The 20,641-nt window shown below is 37.1% G+C and overlaps 3 protein-coding genes across 3 annotated transcripts; 1 reads left to right on the forward strand and 2 right to left on the reverse strand.

Annotated features, from left to right (window-relative positions):
* The first annotated feature begins 6 nt into the window (after positions 1-6).
* LOC126376869 (putative nuclease HARBI1) lies at positions 7-4,663 on the forward strand. The gene is made up of 2 exons (XM_050024424.1): positions 7-1,983; positions 2,999-4,663. Exons 1-2 carry the CDS (start codon positions 1,576-1,578, stop codon positions 3,803-3,805), a joined length of 1,215 nt encoding a protein of 404 aa, XP_049880381.1. The 5' UTR covers positions 7-1,575; the 3' UTR covers positions 3,806-4,663.
* LOC126376886 (uncharacterized) lies at positions 1,987-4,158 on the reverse strand. Its single transcript, XM_050024444.1, has 2 exons — positions 3,829-4,158; positions 1,987-2,688 (listed from the first exon to the last, which is right to left on the reverse strand). The coding sequence occupies exons 1-2, from the start codon at positions 4,156-4,158 to the stop codon at positions 2,140-2,142; spliced, it is 879 nt and encodes a 292-aa protein (XP_049880401.1). The 3' UTR covers positions 1,987-2,139.
* A 978-nt stretch (positions 4,664-5,641) lies between the features above and the next one.
* LOC126376789 (tropomyosin-1, isoforms 33/34-like) lies at positions 5,642-13,262 on the reverse strand. Its single transcript, XM_050024336.1, has 4 exons — positions 12,479-13,262; positions 11,915-12,112; positions 6,080-6,168; positions 5,642-5,815 (listed from the first exon to the last, which is right to left on the reverse strand). Exons 1-4 carry the CDS (start codon positions 13,260-13,262, stop codon positions 5,642-5,644), a joined length of 1,245 nt encoding a protein of 414 aa, XP_049880293.1.
* Between the last annotated feature and the right edge of the window lie 7,379 nt (positions 13,263-20,641).

Genomic DNA, 20,641 nt, shown 5'->3' on the forward strand with positions numbered 1-20,641 from the left:
GTATCGATACATCACCAATGCCGTACGTGTTTGTTGGTGATGAAGCGTTCCCAATAAGTAATAACTTCTTGAGACTGTAGCGGACCCAACTAGTTGGCCACCTAGTTCCGCTCACATGCAACAGATGGCGCCACGTTCTTCAAGCGGTCGTGAAACGCGGTATCGAAGTTTTCACGGCAAAGACGCATATATACAACTTCCAACACAATACAGTTGGATCGTCGATCCCTAGTCACACTACCAACTTGTGGCTAGCGGGGTACTATGCTCAGTTCGGTACCCCGAAAAAATCCTTTGGCGGCAGCATACCCTCACCGCCAAACTGGTGACCCTCGACAGAACACTTCCTGCCTACACCTTCTGGGAGTCGGAGTCAACTGCGTCGCACCTGCATCATCCGCCACCAGCATCAATCACCCCGCATCAACCCTCAACAGGCGTTCATCATCAGCCTTCAGTCGGAGCATCATCAGCACGTCCACCTGCCAGCCGCCTACGACGCTGCCTGGACACCTGACACTCCACACCAGGACTTCGGAGCATCTACAGTTCCATGACCAGCTGCCCTAGCTGCCTGGACCTGGCACTCCGCACGCAACAGCGACACAGCACACGAGGTCCACTGCCATACCACGCTGTCGAGCACGCGCTCCACGTGGCAGGCCGCCTTCTCGCCTCACGCCAGTCGCCGGCTCCACAATCCCGACTCACCGCGGATAGGAGCAGCTCCCCATCCCGACTCACCGTGGATAAGAGCACAACTCACGCCGTACACCCCTCTTCCCGACTCACTGGGATTACAGGCAACACGGCATTCCTGAAGAGCACTGAAGCACTTGAATCGACCTTCGGTCTGAGGGGGGGAGTGATGTAGCGGACCCAACTAGTTGGCCACCTAGTTCCGCTCACATGCAACAGATGGCGCCACGTTCTTCAAGCGGTCGTGAAACGCGGTATCGAAGTTTTCACGGCAAAGACGCATATATACAACTTCCAACACAACACTGTCGGATCGTCGATCCCTAGTCACACTACTAACTTGTGGCTAGCGGGGTACTATGCTCAGTTCGGTACCCCGAAAACATCCTTTGGCGGCAGCACACCCTCACCGCCAAAAGACCATACCCTAGAAATAACTTGACTACAAAGAAACGGATTTTCAACTACAGGCTTGCATCTGCTAGAAGGTTAGTTGAATGTGTCTTCGGGATCCTATCAAACAAATGGAGAATTTTCCATACATCTATGACTATACCCCCCGATTTCGCTGGCCTGGTTACGAAAACAGCCTGCGTTTTACATAATTTTGTGAGAAGGAGAGACGGTTACAACTTTGAAGATACATTGTCGCATTACTTTTATAGGTGCTCCCACACAGCAGTTATATAACGCTATAAAACAGTTTGTAACACGATAACATTTTATAACAGTGTGTAACAATACGCTACACCTTGTTAAGAAATGTTATATGTTATAAACGCTCCCACATTGGTTGAATACGTTGTATAACATCATATAACATTATGTAACAATCAGTTTGGGTTTGTCTTTCGAGAAGGCTGGTAGTGAGTCATAATGGAGGAAGTGCTAATAGGTTTGGCCTTTATTTTTTGTTTGAAAAAAAAGAAGAAAAGGCGATCTTACTGGATGCGTCGAACTCTGAAAGCGAGAGAACATTACAGTGCTACAAAATATTTGGAGGATTTGGGTATTGATGGCTGTTTGAACGATTTTTTAAGAATGAACAGTTCAGAATTTGAATTTCTCCTGAATTTAGTCGGAAAGAATATTGCTAAGCAGGATACTAATTGGAGGAAATCTATAAATTATACAGAAAGATTTGCAGTTACATTAAGGTTTTTAGCAACCGGTTGCAGTTACGGTAGTCTTGGAGATGTGTTCAAAATATCACACCAACTTATAAGTATGATCATACCGGAAGTATGCGAGGCTCTCGTCGAGGGATTACAAGAATATTTACACGTAAGTACAAATCAATACTTTTATTTCAATGTTAACATTAATAACATTTTGTTCAGAAATGTTTAATGAAAATACAATAAGCTAAAATTTAATTTTGCAGTATTTTTAATGACAAATATAGCAAGAAAACGAAAAACGAATGTTGATCCAAAGTAATCATTTGTTTTGGATTGATTGCAACAAATCATCAAATGATTGCGTAGAATCTTCACTGAATTGTGGGACGTTGGTAATTGAAGTTTTATCCAATGAAGTGGATGGACTTGGTGTATTGATATATTCTCTGCTATCAGTGCTAATATTAACCGAAGAAGTGGATGGACTTGGTACACTGTTGTATCCGAAAGCACCAGCAGCATTACTGGGTCTCTCCATCGTATTGGTTGGCCAATCATATTCTCCCGTGGAAGCACTGAACAAAATATTATTAATATGATATTGCGCGGTATTTCTGGCATGAGTATTTTTGATTTCTTTAAGTTTTCTTGCGACATATTCTCCAAAAATATCAGTTTCGTCTCTCTCGCGTCTACTCTCATACATTTCTTTTAAGAGTTTCAAAGCTTCCTCTGATGTTTTATCTTCTGTAACTTGTGGCCTGAATCTTTTACGAAATGTTTTCGGGGCAGTGAATGGCTTCTCATTTGGTACGCCGGAGTCAGTATTAGTGTCACTTATTTGTTTTTCGCTTTCAGTTTCGTTGACCTGAAATGAATAATAATAATTAAGTGCGTTAACTCATCAGAATTACACTTGCGCAAATTGTAGTGGCAACGCAGTTGAGATTATAATTGATTCTTTAACTAGTACAACACTACCTGGCAGTTGTCGCTTTCAATTCCAAAAAATATTATCGCGCATGCGTTGCCGCTACAATTTGAACCTTTCTCATGTAGTATTTTAAATTATTCTTGTTATACGTGTCACATCAATGGCTAATTTATTAAATAAAGCTAGATTAGTGTGGAAGTTTACTATGAAACAATTTAAATGTATATGTTTTATTTTATTTCAGATGCCAACATCTGCTCAAGAATGGTTACAGGTTGCAAATAAATTTTTTAATCTGTGGAATTTTCCCCATTGCCTGGGAAGTATCGACGGAAAACACGTAGCCATACAAAAACCAATAGGAAGCGGAAGCGAATATTACAATTACAAAGGATTTTATAGTGTTGTTCTTTTAGCATTGGTTGACGCTGAATATAATTTTTTATACGTAAATATTGGGTGCCAAGGACGTATAACTGATGGCGGAGTATTTGCAAACACACTCTTACGAAAAAAAATAATTGAACGTAATTTGAATTTACCAAGAGATTGCCCACTTCCAGGAAGAACCACACCTGTTCCTTATGTATTTGTAACAGATGACGCATTTCCGTTAGAAAAGCATTTGCTAAAACCTTTTCTAGGACCCCAGGACAACAATACTAAAGAGAGAAAATTTAATTATAGAACGAGCCGCGCAAGAAGAACGGTAGAGAATGCGTTTGGAATTTTGTCAGCCAGATTTAGAGTATTACGAAGTATAATTTTATTAGATCCACAAAAGACTACTACTTTAATTATGGCATGTGTGCTTCTACATAATTTTTTGAGGAAAACCAAATCAAGCACTATTTACGCCCCACCTCAATATTATGATAAGGAAAATTCAGATGGTACGCATACTTCCGGACAATGGAGATCAGATACACAGCAGTTAACATCACTGCAACCAGTTGAAACACAGACAGAAGATGGGAAAGTAATAAGAAATGAGTTTGCTGATTATTTTTCACACCAAGGTTTACTGGATTGGGCTTCTAGCTATTATTAACCATAGTTAAAATTATTACTCACCGACAATCCCCCATCAACAGTTTCTTCTGGCTTATTTCGATCTTTTAAAAATAAAAGTTTTTTATACGCAAACCATTTAGGTATATCGTCAGCCCCCGCACCTGATTTAGGCTTCTTACACTCTCTCTGAAATTGGCCTATAAGTGACCGCATTTTTTTTTCAATCGCCTGTTTATCTAAATTAAATTCAGCCGCAATTTGCATCCACGCGTCATGTTTTTTATTTCGATCCTTGTATTCATCCATCTGCGTATTCCACAAGACTTGTCTCTCTTGAAATAGTTCAATCAATGTGATCACATTTTCATTACTCCAAGTAAAACCAGACATTTTGTCAAATCACATATAATACGTGCTTCACCACTTCACTAACCGAACCGACTAAAGATGCGTACGTGACGAGACGAACGCGCGCGCAATCCCCCCGCGCCCTTCCGCTAACGTCCCGCTAAGGTTCTGATCATGTTATACAACAAAAGTTATATTTTGTTATAACATGTTGTAATCAGTTGTAAAACATTTTGTTGAATTAAGTTTTATAACATTATTAACAATTTATAACTTTTGTTATAATTTGTTAAAAAAAGTAGAACAACAAAAGTTAAGCAACATTCTATAACGTTATATAACTGCTGTGTGGGAGCACCTTATGACATGCCAATAAATTCACAATTCAGGTCCAATCGCACTGGACGTGATATTAGAGACTATTTTGCCGAATATTTCGTTTCCCCAGCTGGAGAAGTATCATTCCAATATTGCGAAAGAATTATAGATAACCAAAATGTTTAAAAAAAATGTATTTCACAAAATAAATAAACAATAATTATACTTACATGTAGTTTTTTGTTATTCAGAAAACCCTTCTGAAAGCACCATTTCAGAAAACTAAATGCCCAACTGTCCTACATCTGCCCTCGCGCGTCTGTGTGTGTTTGTTTAGGTAGGTGATTTTTTTTTATATGAATGTTGTGATTAGGTAGGAATCATTTGATTTAGGTAAGTATTTTTGAAGCTAAAAAGCGGTCCACCGGCGCCAGGGCCGTCTTTAAAAAACTATTTGAGGCCCTGGGCACATTAGGATCATGGAGCCCCTATGACCTAAAGAAAACACTATTTCGTTATAATAGATAAAGAAAGTAGACAAACTCGGTTCTAAATTAATTTTTATTTAGTTATTAACTATAAAAAAACAGGAAAAATAAAAAATAATCTACAAAAGTAACTCGCTTAGCAAATAAATTCTATGTTGATTACAAAGGTACCCTTCTAAATTTAAGATGAGCAAAATCGTTAATCACTTCTTCAAAATCTATGGTATTGAGAATACCACATTCTATGGACATCAGTGACAAACTAGTTAGTCTCCACAGACCAGGTAGAGATGCTATGCATCAGACGGAAATGTTCCATAGTAAAAAAATTGCTCTGTGGAAACCGCTCTTATAGAACATGACAGCTCTTTTTTTTAAATTGAATTATTTGCCTTGGAAGTTAGTAGCTTTGGGTGGTAGCAATTTTAGCCTTTTTAAGCCCTACCCTTTTCATCCTTGTGATGAAATAACAGAATAGATACTCGTTTCGGTTGTTTTTATACAAATTTAAACTTATCAAACTTACCGTTATACTACTCGTATTTGGAATCTCATTACTCTTCAATATGTCCTCGACAGAGGACTCATGAAGCGAAATATCAACCTCTTTAGACTCTGGCATTTGCTCGTTAGTTTCATGTGCTTTTTTCTTATTATCCTCTAACACTGTTTGAGTTTCTTGCATGGACTTCATGTTTACTTTAGAGGAGCTTTTTTCTTTATTTTTCTTTACAGAAGTTGACTTTGATTGCCTTGAGTTTTGCAGCTTTCTCCCTACACCATCGTTTTTGTTTCTGCAGGTACCTCTTATGCAAATTCGACGTATTCCTGGGAAGGGTGCATCTAGTCACAACTCGAGAGGTGTTGACGGGGCGTAGTATATTTACAGGTGACTGAAAGTAAAATTTTTATTATGACAACACTTTTTGTAACTTTTAACAACCTCATTATGTAAATTAACAACACAAAATAACATAGCATCACGCCGGAATGCCCAAAGGGAAAGGCAGAGGTGTATAGTTTGCACGCCCACTCTTTCCCGGCTTTGTATCACAGCCATGTAATAGGCGGCAAGCTTATAATCATTAATCGGGCGCAAATACTGGACACCACGTGATATCAGTTAAATATGATCCACACTTAGAATTAAAACTTACTGTTACGAAACGATCATCAAATTGAAGTGCAGCTAGTTCGGTATCGTCGCTCTTGCTGGAGACATCATTAGTCAGTTCATGTCCATTTACTACAATGATATACAACACCATTAGCAACCCGAATAACTTCTACATAAAACATAATAAACACAACGAAATAATTCCAGATGAAATACACTTTAATTAAACACTTACCACCAGACAAACGATTCTCTCTAAGTTTGTTCCGAATTTGAAATGGGAATTTGAAATGAAATATGTGATGCTATTTATTAATTCTTTTATTTTTCAACTTAGTTACATATATATTATATGCCTTTAATTGCATCTGAGGCAATCTTTTATTTCTTAATCTATAAACATCTGTTCCTTTTAATATTTTATTTATAATATTGCACCAATTAAACACGGTCAATCTAAATGCTATTTGAATAAAACAGTCAGCAACAGCATCCTTATGTATTTCACATTTCAAAAAGTCTAAGGAATACTTAGATTTTATATATTTTTTTTAGTTTTTTTATAATACCCCTTTTCTCAGGTTCAGTTTCCAAGTATTCGTTTGCTTCTAGATTGATGTTTCCAAATAATCTAACAATACTTTCAGCTGGGTAGGTTAACTTCTTTTCTTTAACACTTTTAAATTCCCTAACTGAGATCCAGTTATTAATATTTGTTTTTTTTTAAGTTTGGTTCTCTCATTATTAAATCAGACTCACACTGCCGACAATGTATTTTTGACAGAATTCTCCTTGTAACCCACCCTGCAGTATAAGCGCGTGAGTGTACTTGGAGTCTTTCTTGGATTGCTGTTGTCTGAATAGTTTGTCCTAAAGTCTGAAGGCCAGAGGATTCAGGTTGACAAACACCACCGGCAACAGCTGATTTCTCGTGATCTTGCACATTTTGTTCAAATAAGGTTTTAAATTTTAGTAGTTGTTCACTTGAATCCTCTTCACAATTATAGCCTTCAGAGTGAAATTTAATAAATGTTGTGATCAATAATGATCTAAACGTATTTTTGAATGTATGGCAATTTGGATCATTGTTCCTAAAATTATAAGCCCGCACTTGCCCAAAAAAGTTTTCAATCAGAAATCAGAAATCAGAAATCAGAATCATTTATTCAACGTAATTATCATGGATAAACTTGTTGAAGGTCAATGTAACATTTTTGAATTTACGTCATTTCGCAAGGTGTTATGGCTGAGGAGAAGAAATGACAAGAAACTGCAACAGCAACACATCTTTTAAAAACCAATGAGGATATACATTACAAGTTATTTAATAACTAGAGGAACACATTCAATACCAGACATTTTTATCATTTAGGTAGTCATTAATCTTATAATAAGCTTTTTTACATAAAGTAAGCTTCACGTGAGCTTTAAATTTATTTTCTGACAAATTTAAAATATTATCTGGTATTTTATTGTAAAAACGTATACATAACCCCAAAAAAGATGAATTTAATTTACTTAATCTAGAATTTTGAATAGCAATTTTATGTTTATTTCTTGTATTGTAAGTATGCCTTTCACAGTTTCTCGGAAGGAGAGATAAGTTTTTACGTACATACATAATGTTTTCATATATATATTGACTTGCGACCGTCAGTATATTTATTTCTTTAACCCTTAAACAGGCCCCGAAGAACTGCTGTAAGAAATAAAGTGTTATATATGGATTTAGGCTTTGAATAGCGGCCTGTATGATTCCTTATCAACACATTCAGAAAAAAAACACTGAAAGTCCTGAAAAAAAATGTGGGAAAACATAATCCCATTGCCTGGATAGAGACTATCCTTTATGTGATAGCTATATATAAATGTCGAATGTTTGTCTGTTCATAATTCTAGTGTTTGATTACTAGATCATTATTATTTTAAATTGTAATTGCTATTACTTATTTAATTATTTATTTATAAATAATTTAATTTAAAAATAATTGTATTAATTTTTTATATTTATAGAGGTTATTATGTGGTAAGTAAATCAAATACTTTTTATTATAAATCCCATTTATTTCACATTTTATTATGAATCCCGAATTTAGTATAATTTGTGTATAACATAATCATAATAAATTTGTGTGTAATCGAAATGATGCGTAGTTTTTAGTAAAACAAATATGTTTAAAAAAAAACACAAGTAACGTCGGGTGCAAAGGCTAGTATAAAAAAATTGGTGATTTGAACAGGCAAAGGATATATAGCTCCCACAAATAAGTTCGACTCAACAGGCTTTGGTCACATGTTCCCCACATTATTATTTGCCTTGTTTTAGACAATTTAGCAAGAAATCAACTAGAAATAATGCAAATCCTGTTAGGAAAATTCAAAATCTCTAACATATCAAAAAATTGCACGACTTATCTTTCTTTGTTTCGCCATAATCTGTATAAAACCACCACAGTCACTCAAAAACACGTCTCTAACGGACAGACGAAACTCGAATGGCTGTCAGTGTCACTTACGTTCGGATACACAAAGTTTGAAAATTCGGAACCATAGAGTATATATTTACGATTAAATTTTGACAGATTGTGGACTCTTTATTGCCAAAACCTGGCTACAGCATCGAAAAATCAATGTGGGACACATATGTCCGCGGCCTGCTTAAGGGTTAAACAGCTCCCTCAAAGAGTCCCGACAACGCAGCTTATAAATAGCGCGAACTGCTCTTTTTTGAATGATGAAAATAGTTTCTACATCAGCGGCTCGACCCCACAGCAAAATACCGTAAGACATTATGCTGTGGAAGTAGCTGAAGTAGACAAGTCTAGCAGTGGGTACATCTGTGAGTTGTCGGATCCTTCTGACGGCATATGCTGCTGAACTTAGCTTGCCCGCTAGTGATACAATATGTGGGCCCCATTGAAGTTTTGAATCTACAGTAATTCCTAAGAAAACTGTGTGTTCAACAAAATCTAGTTTCTCATCGTTAATTTTAATGTTATTATTTACTTTCTTTACGTTTGGTAGAACAAATTTAATACACTTCGTTTTCTTAGCATTTAGAACTAGGTTATTTACTGTAAACCAACTTAGAACCTGCGACACAGCGCTGTTTGCTTCGTCAAATTCCTCTAACTTTCTGTCGATTTTAAATATAAGAGAAGTGTCATCCGCGAACAGCACAATGTCAGCTTGGTTCTGTACTACATAAGGTAAATCATTTATGTACACTAAAAAAAGAAACGGACCCAAAATGGATCCTTGAGGAACTCCCATTTGAACATGAGAGCCCGAAGAAGTTGTACTATTGATTTGTACCTTTTGTATCCTACCACCTAGATATGAATTTAACAAACTGAGAGCTCCATTATTTAGTCCATAGTGCCTCAATTTCAAAAGCAAGGTCTCGTGATCCACGCAGTCGAACGCCTTAGACAAGTCACAGAATACTCCTACGGCATTCTGCGACTTCTCCCAAGCATCGAAAATGTGTCGAACAAATGTCACACTCGCGTCTGTTGTAGACCGACCCTTAGTAAAACCAAACTGCTGGCTGTGGAGTAAGTTATTTAAATTAAAATGACATAGCAGTTGGTCGAGAATAATTTTCTCGAAAATTTTACTAAGTACTGGTAGAATAGAAACCGGTCTATAATTCGTGGGGTCTGATTTTGTGCCCGATTTAAAAAGAGGTATAACTTTACTGATTTTCATTAAATTTGGAAAAGTGCCATTTTCAACACTCATATTAAAAATGTAAGCTAGATATGGTGCTAAGATATCAATAACAGAGCTCATCAATTTGACAGACAATCCCCATAAATCTTTCGAGGTTTTAAGTTTCAGCTGTTTGAATACTTTAACAATACTACTCGGATCAACGCGTTTAAAATCAAATAATTCAGTGCAAGCAGTAACATTACTTTTTAATAATATATCAGCTTGAACAGGAGAGGACCTGAGAGATTCTGTAGTTTTTACAGGGATGTTCGTGAAGAATTTATCAAAAACTTCAGCTACATCTTTATCTTGTTTTACTAACCCAGTGCCCGATTCTATATTGTATTCTAATTCACGCGGTTTAGAAGCCTTTGTTTCACTATTTATTACTTGCCAAACTGCCTTTATTTTATTATCCGCGGTCTTTATTTTACTACTAATATGCATCTGTTTGGCTGTATAACACACTCTTCGAAATATTTTAGAATAATTTTTGACGTAGCTTTTGAAACTATCAGCGTGTGTATACGTTTTTTCCTCATATAAAGAATAAAGAGTATTTCTACTTTTGCGAATGCCTACGGTAGCCCAGTCACTGAACTTGAATGATTGACTGTTGGTAACTACCTTTTGAGGAAAATTATTTTCAAATTCTTTATGGATAATAGTGAAGAAATCCCTGTAAAAATCGTCAGGATTGTCTGTATCAAAGTTTGGACAAGGTAAGTTACTAATAAGACTATTTCGATATTTCTCTATCCGATTATCAGTGATGGGTCGAGTACTAAATTTAATTTTTTGCACATTTTTAAGTACTGGAAAACTAACCAACTGCCCACTGTGATCAGACTTAAAACAGTTAAGGATACTGTTATCTTGGAAATCACAATTGCAAAAAATGTTGTCTAAACATGAGGCAGTTGTTTCTGTAATTCTAGTTGGCTCCATAAATATATTAACAAGGTTAAATGATGTAAACAAACTTAGAAATCTAGTTGTAATTGAATCTACTTCATATAAATCAACGTTAAAATCTCCACACACTATAATGGATTTATTACTTTTGGATATGACCTTCAGTACATTTTCCATCACTGATTCAAAAACTGTGAAGTTAGCACTGTATGGGGGTCTGTATACGGCCACAACAATATGTTTCTCTGTTTCTATACATGAAATCTCCATAGTGCCCTCTATCGAAAGTCCAGTGATATCTTTGCGTTCTTTATATTTTAAACTATTTCTGATAAAAATAAGGGAGCCACCACGTATTTTGATCTTTCGACAGAAAGCGCTAGCCAAATGATAATTTTCAAAACCGAATAACAATTCATAATCCTTAAACCAATGCTCAGTAATACATAAAATGTCAATAAAAAATGTCTCTAAAAATAATTCTATGTCCAATTCTTTGCCAGAGAAGCCTTGAATATTTTGGTGAACTAGTTTTAATATTCCAAGCTTCTCTTTTGTCTTATTGTCTAGTTTAAAGATGAAGTACCATTCGTGGTACATGGCTGACTACCGTCAATAAAAGGTTTTGTACTGTAGAAGACAGTACAGTCAATAAGTTTACTGCCTGGTCTGGCAGAAATGTCTGTAATATAAAAAACTAGTACTGAACATATAATTTTTTTAAAGTACTTAGATAGATATATTCTATCTGTCGTTATTAAACAATTTTGAATAAACTTATTCAAATCTAAATAAATAATATTACTGTGATGACAGGTTCTGTTGTAAAGGTGTTGGTTGAGAGAAAATATATAATTATTTTCCTCACTAGCTAATGAATTTGAGTATGGAAACGAACAAATAATTAAGTTTCCACACTCAACAGTCATTAGCGACCTATGATACTTAGTTAACTGCTGTTTTGTGAGCCCTGTACTATTGCCTACTAAAAGAATAACGGTAGTGTTCGCATCATATTTACACTGGAATAGTTTTGTGATGATTTGTGAATATGACGCGCCAGGCATGCACACATTAATAATGTCATGATCAAAAGAGTTTTTTAAAAGTGGTCCTAAACCTATGCCTATATCGTCCGAGAACACAACAGTCTTTTTCGTTAGACGCGGGACAAAGTCTTTCTGGGGCGCGACGTTGTCCGGCAATGCGGTCGCGACCTTTCCGGGCCCTCGCAGCGCCCCACCTGGCGGCGCAGCGGGCGGGGGCGCCGCAGGCGCTTGCGCCGCGGAAGGCGGCACTGCCGCTGACGCCCCGCGCCTCGAGGCTCCGCGGACTCTGACCCTCCGCGGCTCGGCTCCCGGCGGCACATCACCGGCCGGCGCGACACTCGGCAGCGCGGCACACGGCGGCTCGTTGTTGGGCGGTGCGGTGTCGCACATCACTGCGGACAGCGGCGCACCGTCGGGGAGCACGACACCGCGTTTCGCAGCTCTTCGCGGTGTGGCCCTTGCCGGCGCAGCACTAGGCAACGCGGCAATAGGCGGCGCGGCTCTGCGTGTCGCAACCCTACGCGATGTGGCCCTTGCCGGCGCAGCACTAGGCGACGCGGCACTGGGCGGCGCGGCTCTGCGTGTCGCAGCCCTACGCGATGCAGTCCTGGCCGGCGCAGCAATAGGCGACGCGGCGATGGGCGGTGCGGCTCTGCGTGTCGCAGCCCTACGCGATGCAGCCCTGGCCGGCGCAGCAATAGGCGACGCAGCACTGGGCGGCGCGGCTCTGCGTCTCGCAGCCCTACGGGGCGCGGTACCTCGCGGAGCGGTCTCGCGCAGCGTGGTACATGCGGCGCTAGTGGACGGTGAGGCTCCAGAAATTACGACCAACCCCCCGCGCTGCAAATCCTCGCTAGACTCGCTGCTTGTTTTGGCGCGGAGTGTTTCCAGCTCCAGGTTTCGGTCGTGCACCAGAGACTCAAGCCGTTCCGTATTAATAACCAGGGACTCTGTTGCCTTGATGTGTTCAGTGATTTCCTTCTGTGCATTCCCATATAATTGCTGTAAACGTGCTAATTGGCGTTGGAGCTCACAATTTTCTTGTCTCAATTTATGTGTTTCTTCACAACCTTCATCATCATCACTATATTTATCACTCATTGAGGTAAGATCTATGGTCATGGACTCATTATTTTGGCAATTTTCTCCACGGACTAACTCATTGTATAACGCCATAGTTTGTTGTGACTCGTTGATGGAATGTTCGTCCTCATGAGCTTTTATTGTATTGTAGGCTATAGCAACCTGTTGCTCTAGTTCTCTGATACGATTTAGAGCAGCCTCATGGTTGTTTCGACATTCATCCTGTGAGTTGATCACGGATTGTAAGTAGTCCCGTTGGTGTTGCAAGTCCTTATACCGACCATCTAACTCGGTGAGCTCGTTCTTTAAAGACAGTATTCTATTATTTACATTAATTACTTCTGCCTCACTCTCTTCATGTTCTTCTAGAAGCTTCTTGCATTCTTCTTGAGACGCCTGTAGTTCAAAAAGGGCTTGCTTCAGTTTTTGTTCTAAGTCCTTTTTGCTGCAGGGAGCCATACTAGACAGAATCTGAAATAATAAAGGAAAGGCAGCAGTAACTATTCCAAGAAAAATAGAAAATACCTATAATATTGTTAATAATATTTTACTTAGCAATCTGCAATAAGTACCTACATAACAAAATGCTTTGTGTACGTTATTTACGGTTTAAGAAATTTATTTCTCCAAAAGAATACAATTCACTTAACTAGAGAAATACAATATACCTTAAATTAAAATTATGTTAGTGTACATTATTTATGTCTAATTTGTGGAGTAAAAAGTTATGTTTTACACTGCTACAATATACAATATAATGCCAACAATATAATGTTATTGTAAGTGTGTAAATAAATAGAAAAACATTGTGTGTTTCCGTTTTTTTGTCGTCAACTATGTTTCTACTTAACGTCAAAACAAAGCGAGACTACAACGGCGCCGGGTGTGAGGTTGGACTTTAATCTCTGGTGTGATCTATGTACTGTTATGTTATAGCAATAATATTTATCGCTAGCTAATGTAATAATATGGAACAAAGCAATACTCCCCAGGTTTTAGTCCGTATTTTCGAATTTGTAACGTCGGTGTCCGTTGGTCTCCGTACGACAATCAGCTGATTTGAATTTACACCAATATTTCCACTTCAAATACACAAATTTCTATTTTACACACTTTATATACTAAAATTAACACAAATACAAGTAAATTAGTCGACTAAAAACTATGATTATAATAAAAATACGAAATTAAAACTAAGATACGCGTCTTTTTTTTTGGATCACTATTAAAATATCGGGGGCGCATAATTTTAACATTTATCAATTTCAAAAGTTTCCATATACGCTGAAAACTTTTGAGGGTGGTAACCCAGTTTTTTAGTGAAGGCATAGATGTTTCTTTACCTGTTCTGCTATCGAGAAACTTAATGAAATTGTGGTGTGTACAGATGTTTCCGTAACAGTTAGTCTCTAGCATTGTAATTCTTAATTCATTTTTTATTCGTTTCAATTTGGAGAAAGAGCGTTCTCCGCTGCAATTAGTTACCATCATGCTTAAAAATATTTTTAATGCAATTTCTACGTTAGGAAATGTGTCTTCAATTTTGTTTTGCTTTATTAGATTTATACTTCCTGTACACTGTTAGGTGCTTCATTTTCACTCTGAACATTTTTTAAGTATTCTTTTAAATGTTGACATTCTATTTCTAACTCTTTTTCATTTACATCTTCGTGATAGGTTTCAGAAAATTTTTTTCATCCTTGTCGTATCTCTTCGGAATTCAAGAGTTTTTAAGTGAAAAAATAAACTAAAACGTTGACTGACGGTCTTATATGAACTTAGTGGCTGTTTTAGATGCACACTCAAGGTATCGATTATTGGGAAAAAGGTTTCTACGTTGAATCGCTCTTTTCCATTCAATTGGACTGATGGCGCAGAGCCATCAAAAAAAGTCTGCCGTGAGCTTCTACGTCTTGTTCTTTGAAATAGATCCTTGTAGTCAGATTCTGGGTTCTTTTTTTTGGCAGATGATTCGAAGTTATCAAATTTATCCCTGAGGTTAGTAATAAAATCAAAGTGAAGTGAACAAATTGGTTGCAACGTCCAGTTTCAATGTTTCTTTCTGAAGATAATTATTTGTTTTGTCTATTCTTTCCAACATAGAGCTCCAGATTTCCGTCAGTATAATAAATTCTAGATTTTCCATTTTTCTAGACAGACTAAGAGGGCTTCGTCTCTAGTTTCTCGTGCATGTTCAGTATCGCATTTGCATTCAGTGTGGTAATAATAAATTAATAAATTCGAAAGAAAATGAGAGAGAGAGAGAGAGAGAGAGAGAGAGAGAGAGAGAGAGAGAGAGAGAGAGAGAGAGAGAAAATGTTTATTCAACAAATTGTGACACATTACATACGAAGTGTTACAAACAGAGTAAAAACAACAAAATATCATAAAACAATTTTTAAAACTCAGTAAATAATGTGGCACAGCAGTGAATAGGACACGAACTCAGCATTGTGTCTATTTCCGAAGAAACAGACGCTGTTTTTCAGTCGCTCCTTAATTTTCCGTCTGTTGGATCCCGCGAAGCTGACATGACTCATAGCGCAAATAAGCAATGTAGGTATCTATCAGATAGAGTTACATATATAAACAAAATATATTTGAACAATTATATATTAGGTATGCATAAATATTAATAGAGAATAGGTAATAACACTGCAACAGCACAATTTTAACAATAAAGATAATACGTATGGTGAATAACAAAAGTATCAGTACATAATTATAATATTGGGCAACAGGTTGCTTTACCACCAGGACGCCCGTTGTTTCTCCACAAGCAAACCTTTAAGGTGCTTCTTAAAAGTCGATTAACAAACAGAGCGTCTGAGAGGAGGTGGTAAGTCATTCCAACATTTGGACGCCTGATGTCTAAAACTTCCTTCAAAGGTCCTGGTACGATGAAAGGGTGTTTTTAGCAAGAAGCTATCCATTCTCCGCGAAGAGTAACTATAGGTAGCCCACTGCAACTTCGCGTACAAGTATGAAGGTTTCTTGAATACAACCACAGAATGCACTAGGCTTGCAAAGTTCAGGTCTGTCCTGGATTTCATATTTAAGATTCCCTTCTGATTTAAGATTGGGTTCTAGGGGGAACCTTATAACAAAACCTAGTGCATGCATTCTGTACTCGTTGTAAACGCTGTTTTGATTTAGCCAGAAGACATGGGCCAATCACAGTACTCCCATAATTTAGCCTTGATAAAATGAGTGTCTCACAAAGCTGCAATCTGACTTCCTCACTGGGTAAACTTCGAATTTTATAGAGCACTTTTATTCTAAAAAGGCAATTTTTAACAACGTCTTCGACATGCTTTTCGAATTTAAGGTTACTGTCCATGAGAATGCCAAGGTTTCTGGCTTCCGTGGCACGCTCCACCGGTAACCCACGTCTCACGTATGCTAAGTCTAGGGTCCAACAATAAAACTTTCGAGACTTTCTGATTACTTCCTATAACCATAAACTTAGACTTGGTAGGATTAAGAAGAAGTGCATTACGGTTTAGAGGCGGCGGTTTTTTCGGTGCTGTATATGCAAAACTCTACAAAATACTCTCCGGTCTGGTTCACGAGCTCACGACGCCCTCTTCCGTTGGGGACTTTGCTGGTTAAATAAGTCTGCAATACAGACTTCGATGACCCGGAAGTAGCAACTCCTTTCTCAAAACCAAAAAGTCCTCCGGAGCTGGTTCTGAAGGCGCGGTTGGGTCGGGAGACGTTGAAACTGGGGCTGTCGTTGCAGGGGCTGAAGGGGATAAATGACTGGTACACCTAGACTATACAAATAAACTTTATTTACAACCGGCAGAGTTACTACAGAATAATATCAATAAAATGTAATGGAGCACAAACTTTTATAATAATTTAATACTTATCTAGCAATTCGGAAAGAGTTTAGTCAGTTGCTGTATTTGAGCTAACGAAGCATATCTCGTTAGGCTCATTGGACTTAACTCGCGCGTGTGCTTATTCGAACGTTTCGCGGACATGCGGACATACGCCGAGCGAGGCGCGCGCTCACGTCTCGCGAGCGCGGGGGGCGACCACCGCGCCTCGCTTCCCCTCGGCAGAGCTCGACAAGGTTCGGGAACGTTCGGCTCGACCTTAGCAACTCTCATAAAAAAAATATATATTTGTACGGGTAATTTCACTAGAGCAGCTTCTAAATTTGGTGCAAAATTTTCTTTTTTCAAGTGTTTTCCCGGGTTTTCAGCCTTCCAAGTGCTTACTTGGTTTTTCCAGAACAGTTTTATGGGTCTAAGTGTCTAAACACACTATACCGAAAGTACGCGACCGAAGATCCGCGGCTGAGTTTACGTTCCGACCATGTTCCGACGTATTCGGGTAATATGACACACCATAAGCGCCGAACTTACGCGGCAGAAATTCAGTTGCGTAAACTTGCGTAACTTTGTTCAGTGTCTCTAGCGCTGTCGTGGCGTTGTGCCGTATTATCTACACGGACAGACAGACGGGAAAACAAAGTGATCTTGCGTTGGTTCCGTTATTACTTTTGATGTGCGAAAAACGAAAAATGGACTATTTTACAGTAATAGCAATTGCTGAGGCTTTAGAAGAAGACAAATACAGGAAAGAATATTGGGTGCACCCATTGAATTCTACGAGACTACAAGATGGCCAGTTTCAACGTTATGCAAAGTACAGAGCCTTTCCCGATAGGTTTTTCAATTATTTTCGCATCACAGTAACAACATTTTGAAAAAAGATACTACATTCAGAGATTCCATTTCACCTGCAGAACGATTGATGGTCACTATAAGGTAAATAAATTAATGATCCATATTTGCAAATCTTCATTTATTTATAGGTATACACTTATATTATTATATTCATATTACTCCTAGACATTATGAGTGCTTATTAAATGCAGCAATTTACGATTCGCTTTCATCAGAGTTGTTATTAGGCAATAAGCCTGATTGAGTTTCAATATTATGAGTTTGTAATATATCTTCAAGGTCTTCAGTTGAATAATGCGAATGTGCGGGTGAGTCGATACTATCGTCTTCGTAATCATGAGTACGAGTCGTATAACCATAATTATCTGAATTGTTGTTGGAGCTAATTTTTGAAGGATTATATCTGTATTGATTATATTGCACAGTTGATGGTCTTGGTAGATATTCATATGCACTGGTAGATGGAGTTGATGACAATGATGTAGGTTTGCTATACTTTATTCTTTTTATTGCAGTCATAATTTCAAATTTAAAATCGAATTTTTCACTGTCTGTCATTGTTTTCATGTCAGGTAATAATGAAAGCAAAAAAATTTTATCGGGATCATTTTCTTCATTGACAGACATTCTATTTAATATAGATTTTTGAAATGGTGTCAAATTCTTATTCCTACGCTCAGAATTGGTCAGTGCGTTCGACGGTAGAGATGGCGAACTAGTGACTAGCGGTGGACTAGTAGTTGATGGTAGCGTATCACAACTGGTACTATTTTCATCTTCGGGTAAACTGAGGTTGCTATCGTTATTTCGATGTTCTATTGTAATATCCAAAAAAGACAACATCTGAAAATATGAAGTGTTTCTTTTCTTGGCTGGCGCGGCACTACCACTCTTTAAACTGTCTTTTTTCTTCTCTCTTATGTAGTAATCTCTCAAATGTTTCCATTTCTTTTATAAGTCATCAACTGAAATGAAAAAAATAATTTTATTTTTTGTTCACAGGTACTTGTCAACTGGAATGACCTTCCAAAGTTTATCAGAAGATTTTTTAATAGGCCGATCAACTATTGCTCATATAATTAAAGAAACGTGTGTTGTAATTTGGAAGATATTACAACCAATTGAAATGTCTGAACCTACCAAGGAAATGTGGCTCGACATAGCAGAATTTTTTTTTTTCTACAACCAATTTTCCAAACTGCATTGGCGCCCTAGACGGCAAGCACGTGCGGATTGAGTGCCCAGCACTATCAGGTTCTCGTTTTTTCAATTATAAAAAATATTTTTCAATTGTTTTATTGGCACTTGCTGATGCCAATCTAAATTTCATTGTAGTTGATGTAGGTGCTTACGGCAGGGAGGGAGACAGTGCCATTTTCAAAAGATCAAATTTGGGAATACGATTGGGAAGTGGAACATTAAATTTACCAGTTAATAGAGAACTACCTAACACAAATGAACCAAAGCTTCCATTTGTAATAGTAGGCGATGAAGCGTTTGCTCTTGACAAACATTTAATGAGACCATTTCCAGGTAATAATTTAACCAGAGAAAAACGCACTGTTAGGAGCGGCTGGTATCAGTCTTTTTAAAAAAAACACTTTTTAATTAACTACGATAAAAACACTTTATTATAGAAAATACAAAGAATTATATGAAGCAATTCTCTGATTTCTGACGACTCTATTCGCGCGCGGTTAAAGGCTGACTGACTATCGTATCGATGCAAAAGAGTTTTATTAAAATGAATTTGTTTACGTTGAAGTTCCTTGTGAAAAATGAATATTGTCGATGTTGCAATTCTTTAGTATTAAATTAGGATATAACATCTCCCCCCTTAAAACTGAGCTTTATGGTAAAGAGATGAAGCGAAGTTAAGAAAAAGTACGACGTTATCAAAAAGGCAGAGATTTGCTTGTAACAATGTAAAGTATAAGATTATAAGATTTAAGATAAACGTTATAAAAAAGATAGTCTTAAGTAAGAACATTTTAAACAAAAGAATTAAACAATTAAGGAATAGTATAAGCTAGGAACTAAAGTACATTAGTATAAGAAATAGAAACATTTTAAGATAAGATTAAACGATTAAGAATTAGAATAGGCTAAGATAAGTAAGTTAAGTTCAATTATTATCAATATTCCTTTTATACGTGTTTGCTTTGTTTATTGTCCCATAAACGGGTTCAATTGAAGCTTCCGAAATTTCATTCAGTTCAATGGAATTCGTAACATTAGATCCAACCATCTTCTTGCGAGTGGTAGTACATTGATTAAAGATCTGTATACAACAGTGTGAATTATGATTTTTATAGTTTTTATAACAATAGTTATATAGTTTGTAACCAAAGTAAAGGAATATAAGACAAATACAAAGAATAGAAAATGAAGAATAATAATGTGCATATTTAGTAAAGTGCGATTCGTTTTTTATCCTGTGGATGTCACGTTCAAGATCGTCAAGTTGTTTGTATGAATGTTTTAAAGAATCTAAGTCAATATTACTAAGAGTTAAAGGAGATAAAAGAGGAATCGACTTGTTTACATTATCCTTTTTACAACAATCATCTTGAATGATGTCAAAATCAATATTAAAATAATTATTGATAGCTATGTTGGTTACAGTGGACGGTTCTAACCGTATAGTCTTAGAAAAACCAATACAATTTTCTTCTAGAGTTAAGATACCGGTTCCAGAAATAGAATAATCCTTCATTTCGTTATTACACTTCAAAGTTAATTTGCTTGTTTTAGATTGAACAAATATCCATCTATTATTTTTGAGTTTTTGCCATATATCAATAAGACCATATAACATTTTAGAATTACATTCATCAGGAAGAGATAAGGTTACTTCCGTTAATAGCTTAGTTTCACAACATGGATTTGTAACACTAGAGAATATATTTTCTAATGGGCAAATAGAATATTCATTATTTAACACAGAGCATTGTTGCATGTTATCTAATAAAGAGTAATGTGATCTATCATCTGTTAACGCAATATAAGATTTAGTAGAGGTAATTAGAGCAAAAGTATTAGGATTTGTTTTTTCATGAGGAGTTGGCAATGGAATCGTTTTATAAACAACATACTTAATAGGAGATAGTAGTATGTTATTGGGCATTCTAGACCATC

This window comes from Pectinophora gossypiella, chromosome 21 (genome assembly GCF_024362695.1).
Source record: "Pectinophora gossypiella chromosome 21, ilPecGoss1.1, whole genome shotgun sequence".
Classification (NCBI taxonomy): domain Eukaryota; kingdom Metazoa; phylum Arthropoda; class Insecta; order Lepidoptera; family Gelechiidae; genus Pectinophora; species Pectinophora gossypiella.

Bases quoted from the DNA above. Each gene is read 5' to 3' on its own strand.
- LOC126376789 (XM_050024336.1), bottom strand. From the start codon at position 13,262: ATGGCTCCCTGCAGCAAAAAGGACTTAGAACAAAAACTGAAGCAAGCC. The intron at 12,113-12,478 runs GTACCGCGCCCC...CGCTGTCCGCAG, and splicing joins GCGCGAGACCGCTCCGCGAG to TGATGTGCGACACCGCACCG. The intron at 6,169-11,914 runs GTGGGGCGCTGC...ATATCATTGTAG, and splicing joins CCCGCCCGCTGCGCCGCCAG to TAAATGGACATGAACTGACT.
- LOC126376869 (XM_050024424.1), top strand. From the start codon at position 1,576: ATGGAGGAAGTGCTAATAGGTTTGGCCTTTATTTTTTGTTTGAAAAAA. The intron at 1,984-2,998 runs GTAAGTACAAAT...ATTTTATTTCAG, and splicing joins GATTACAAGAATATTTACAC to ATGCCAACATCTGCTCAAGA.
- LOC126376886 (XM_050024444.1), bottom strand. From the start codon at position 4,158: ATGTCTGGTTTTACTTGGAGTAATGAAAATGTGATCACATTGATTGAA. The intron at 2,689-3,828 runs GTGAGTAATAAT...TATTCATTTCAG, and splicing joins CTGTTGATGGGGGATTGTCG to GTCAACGAAACTGAAAGCGA.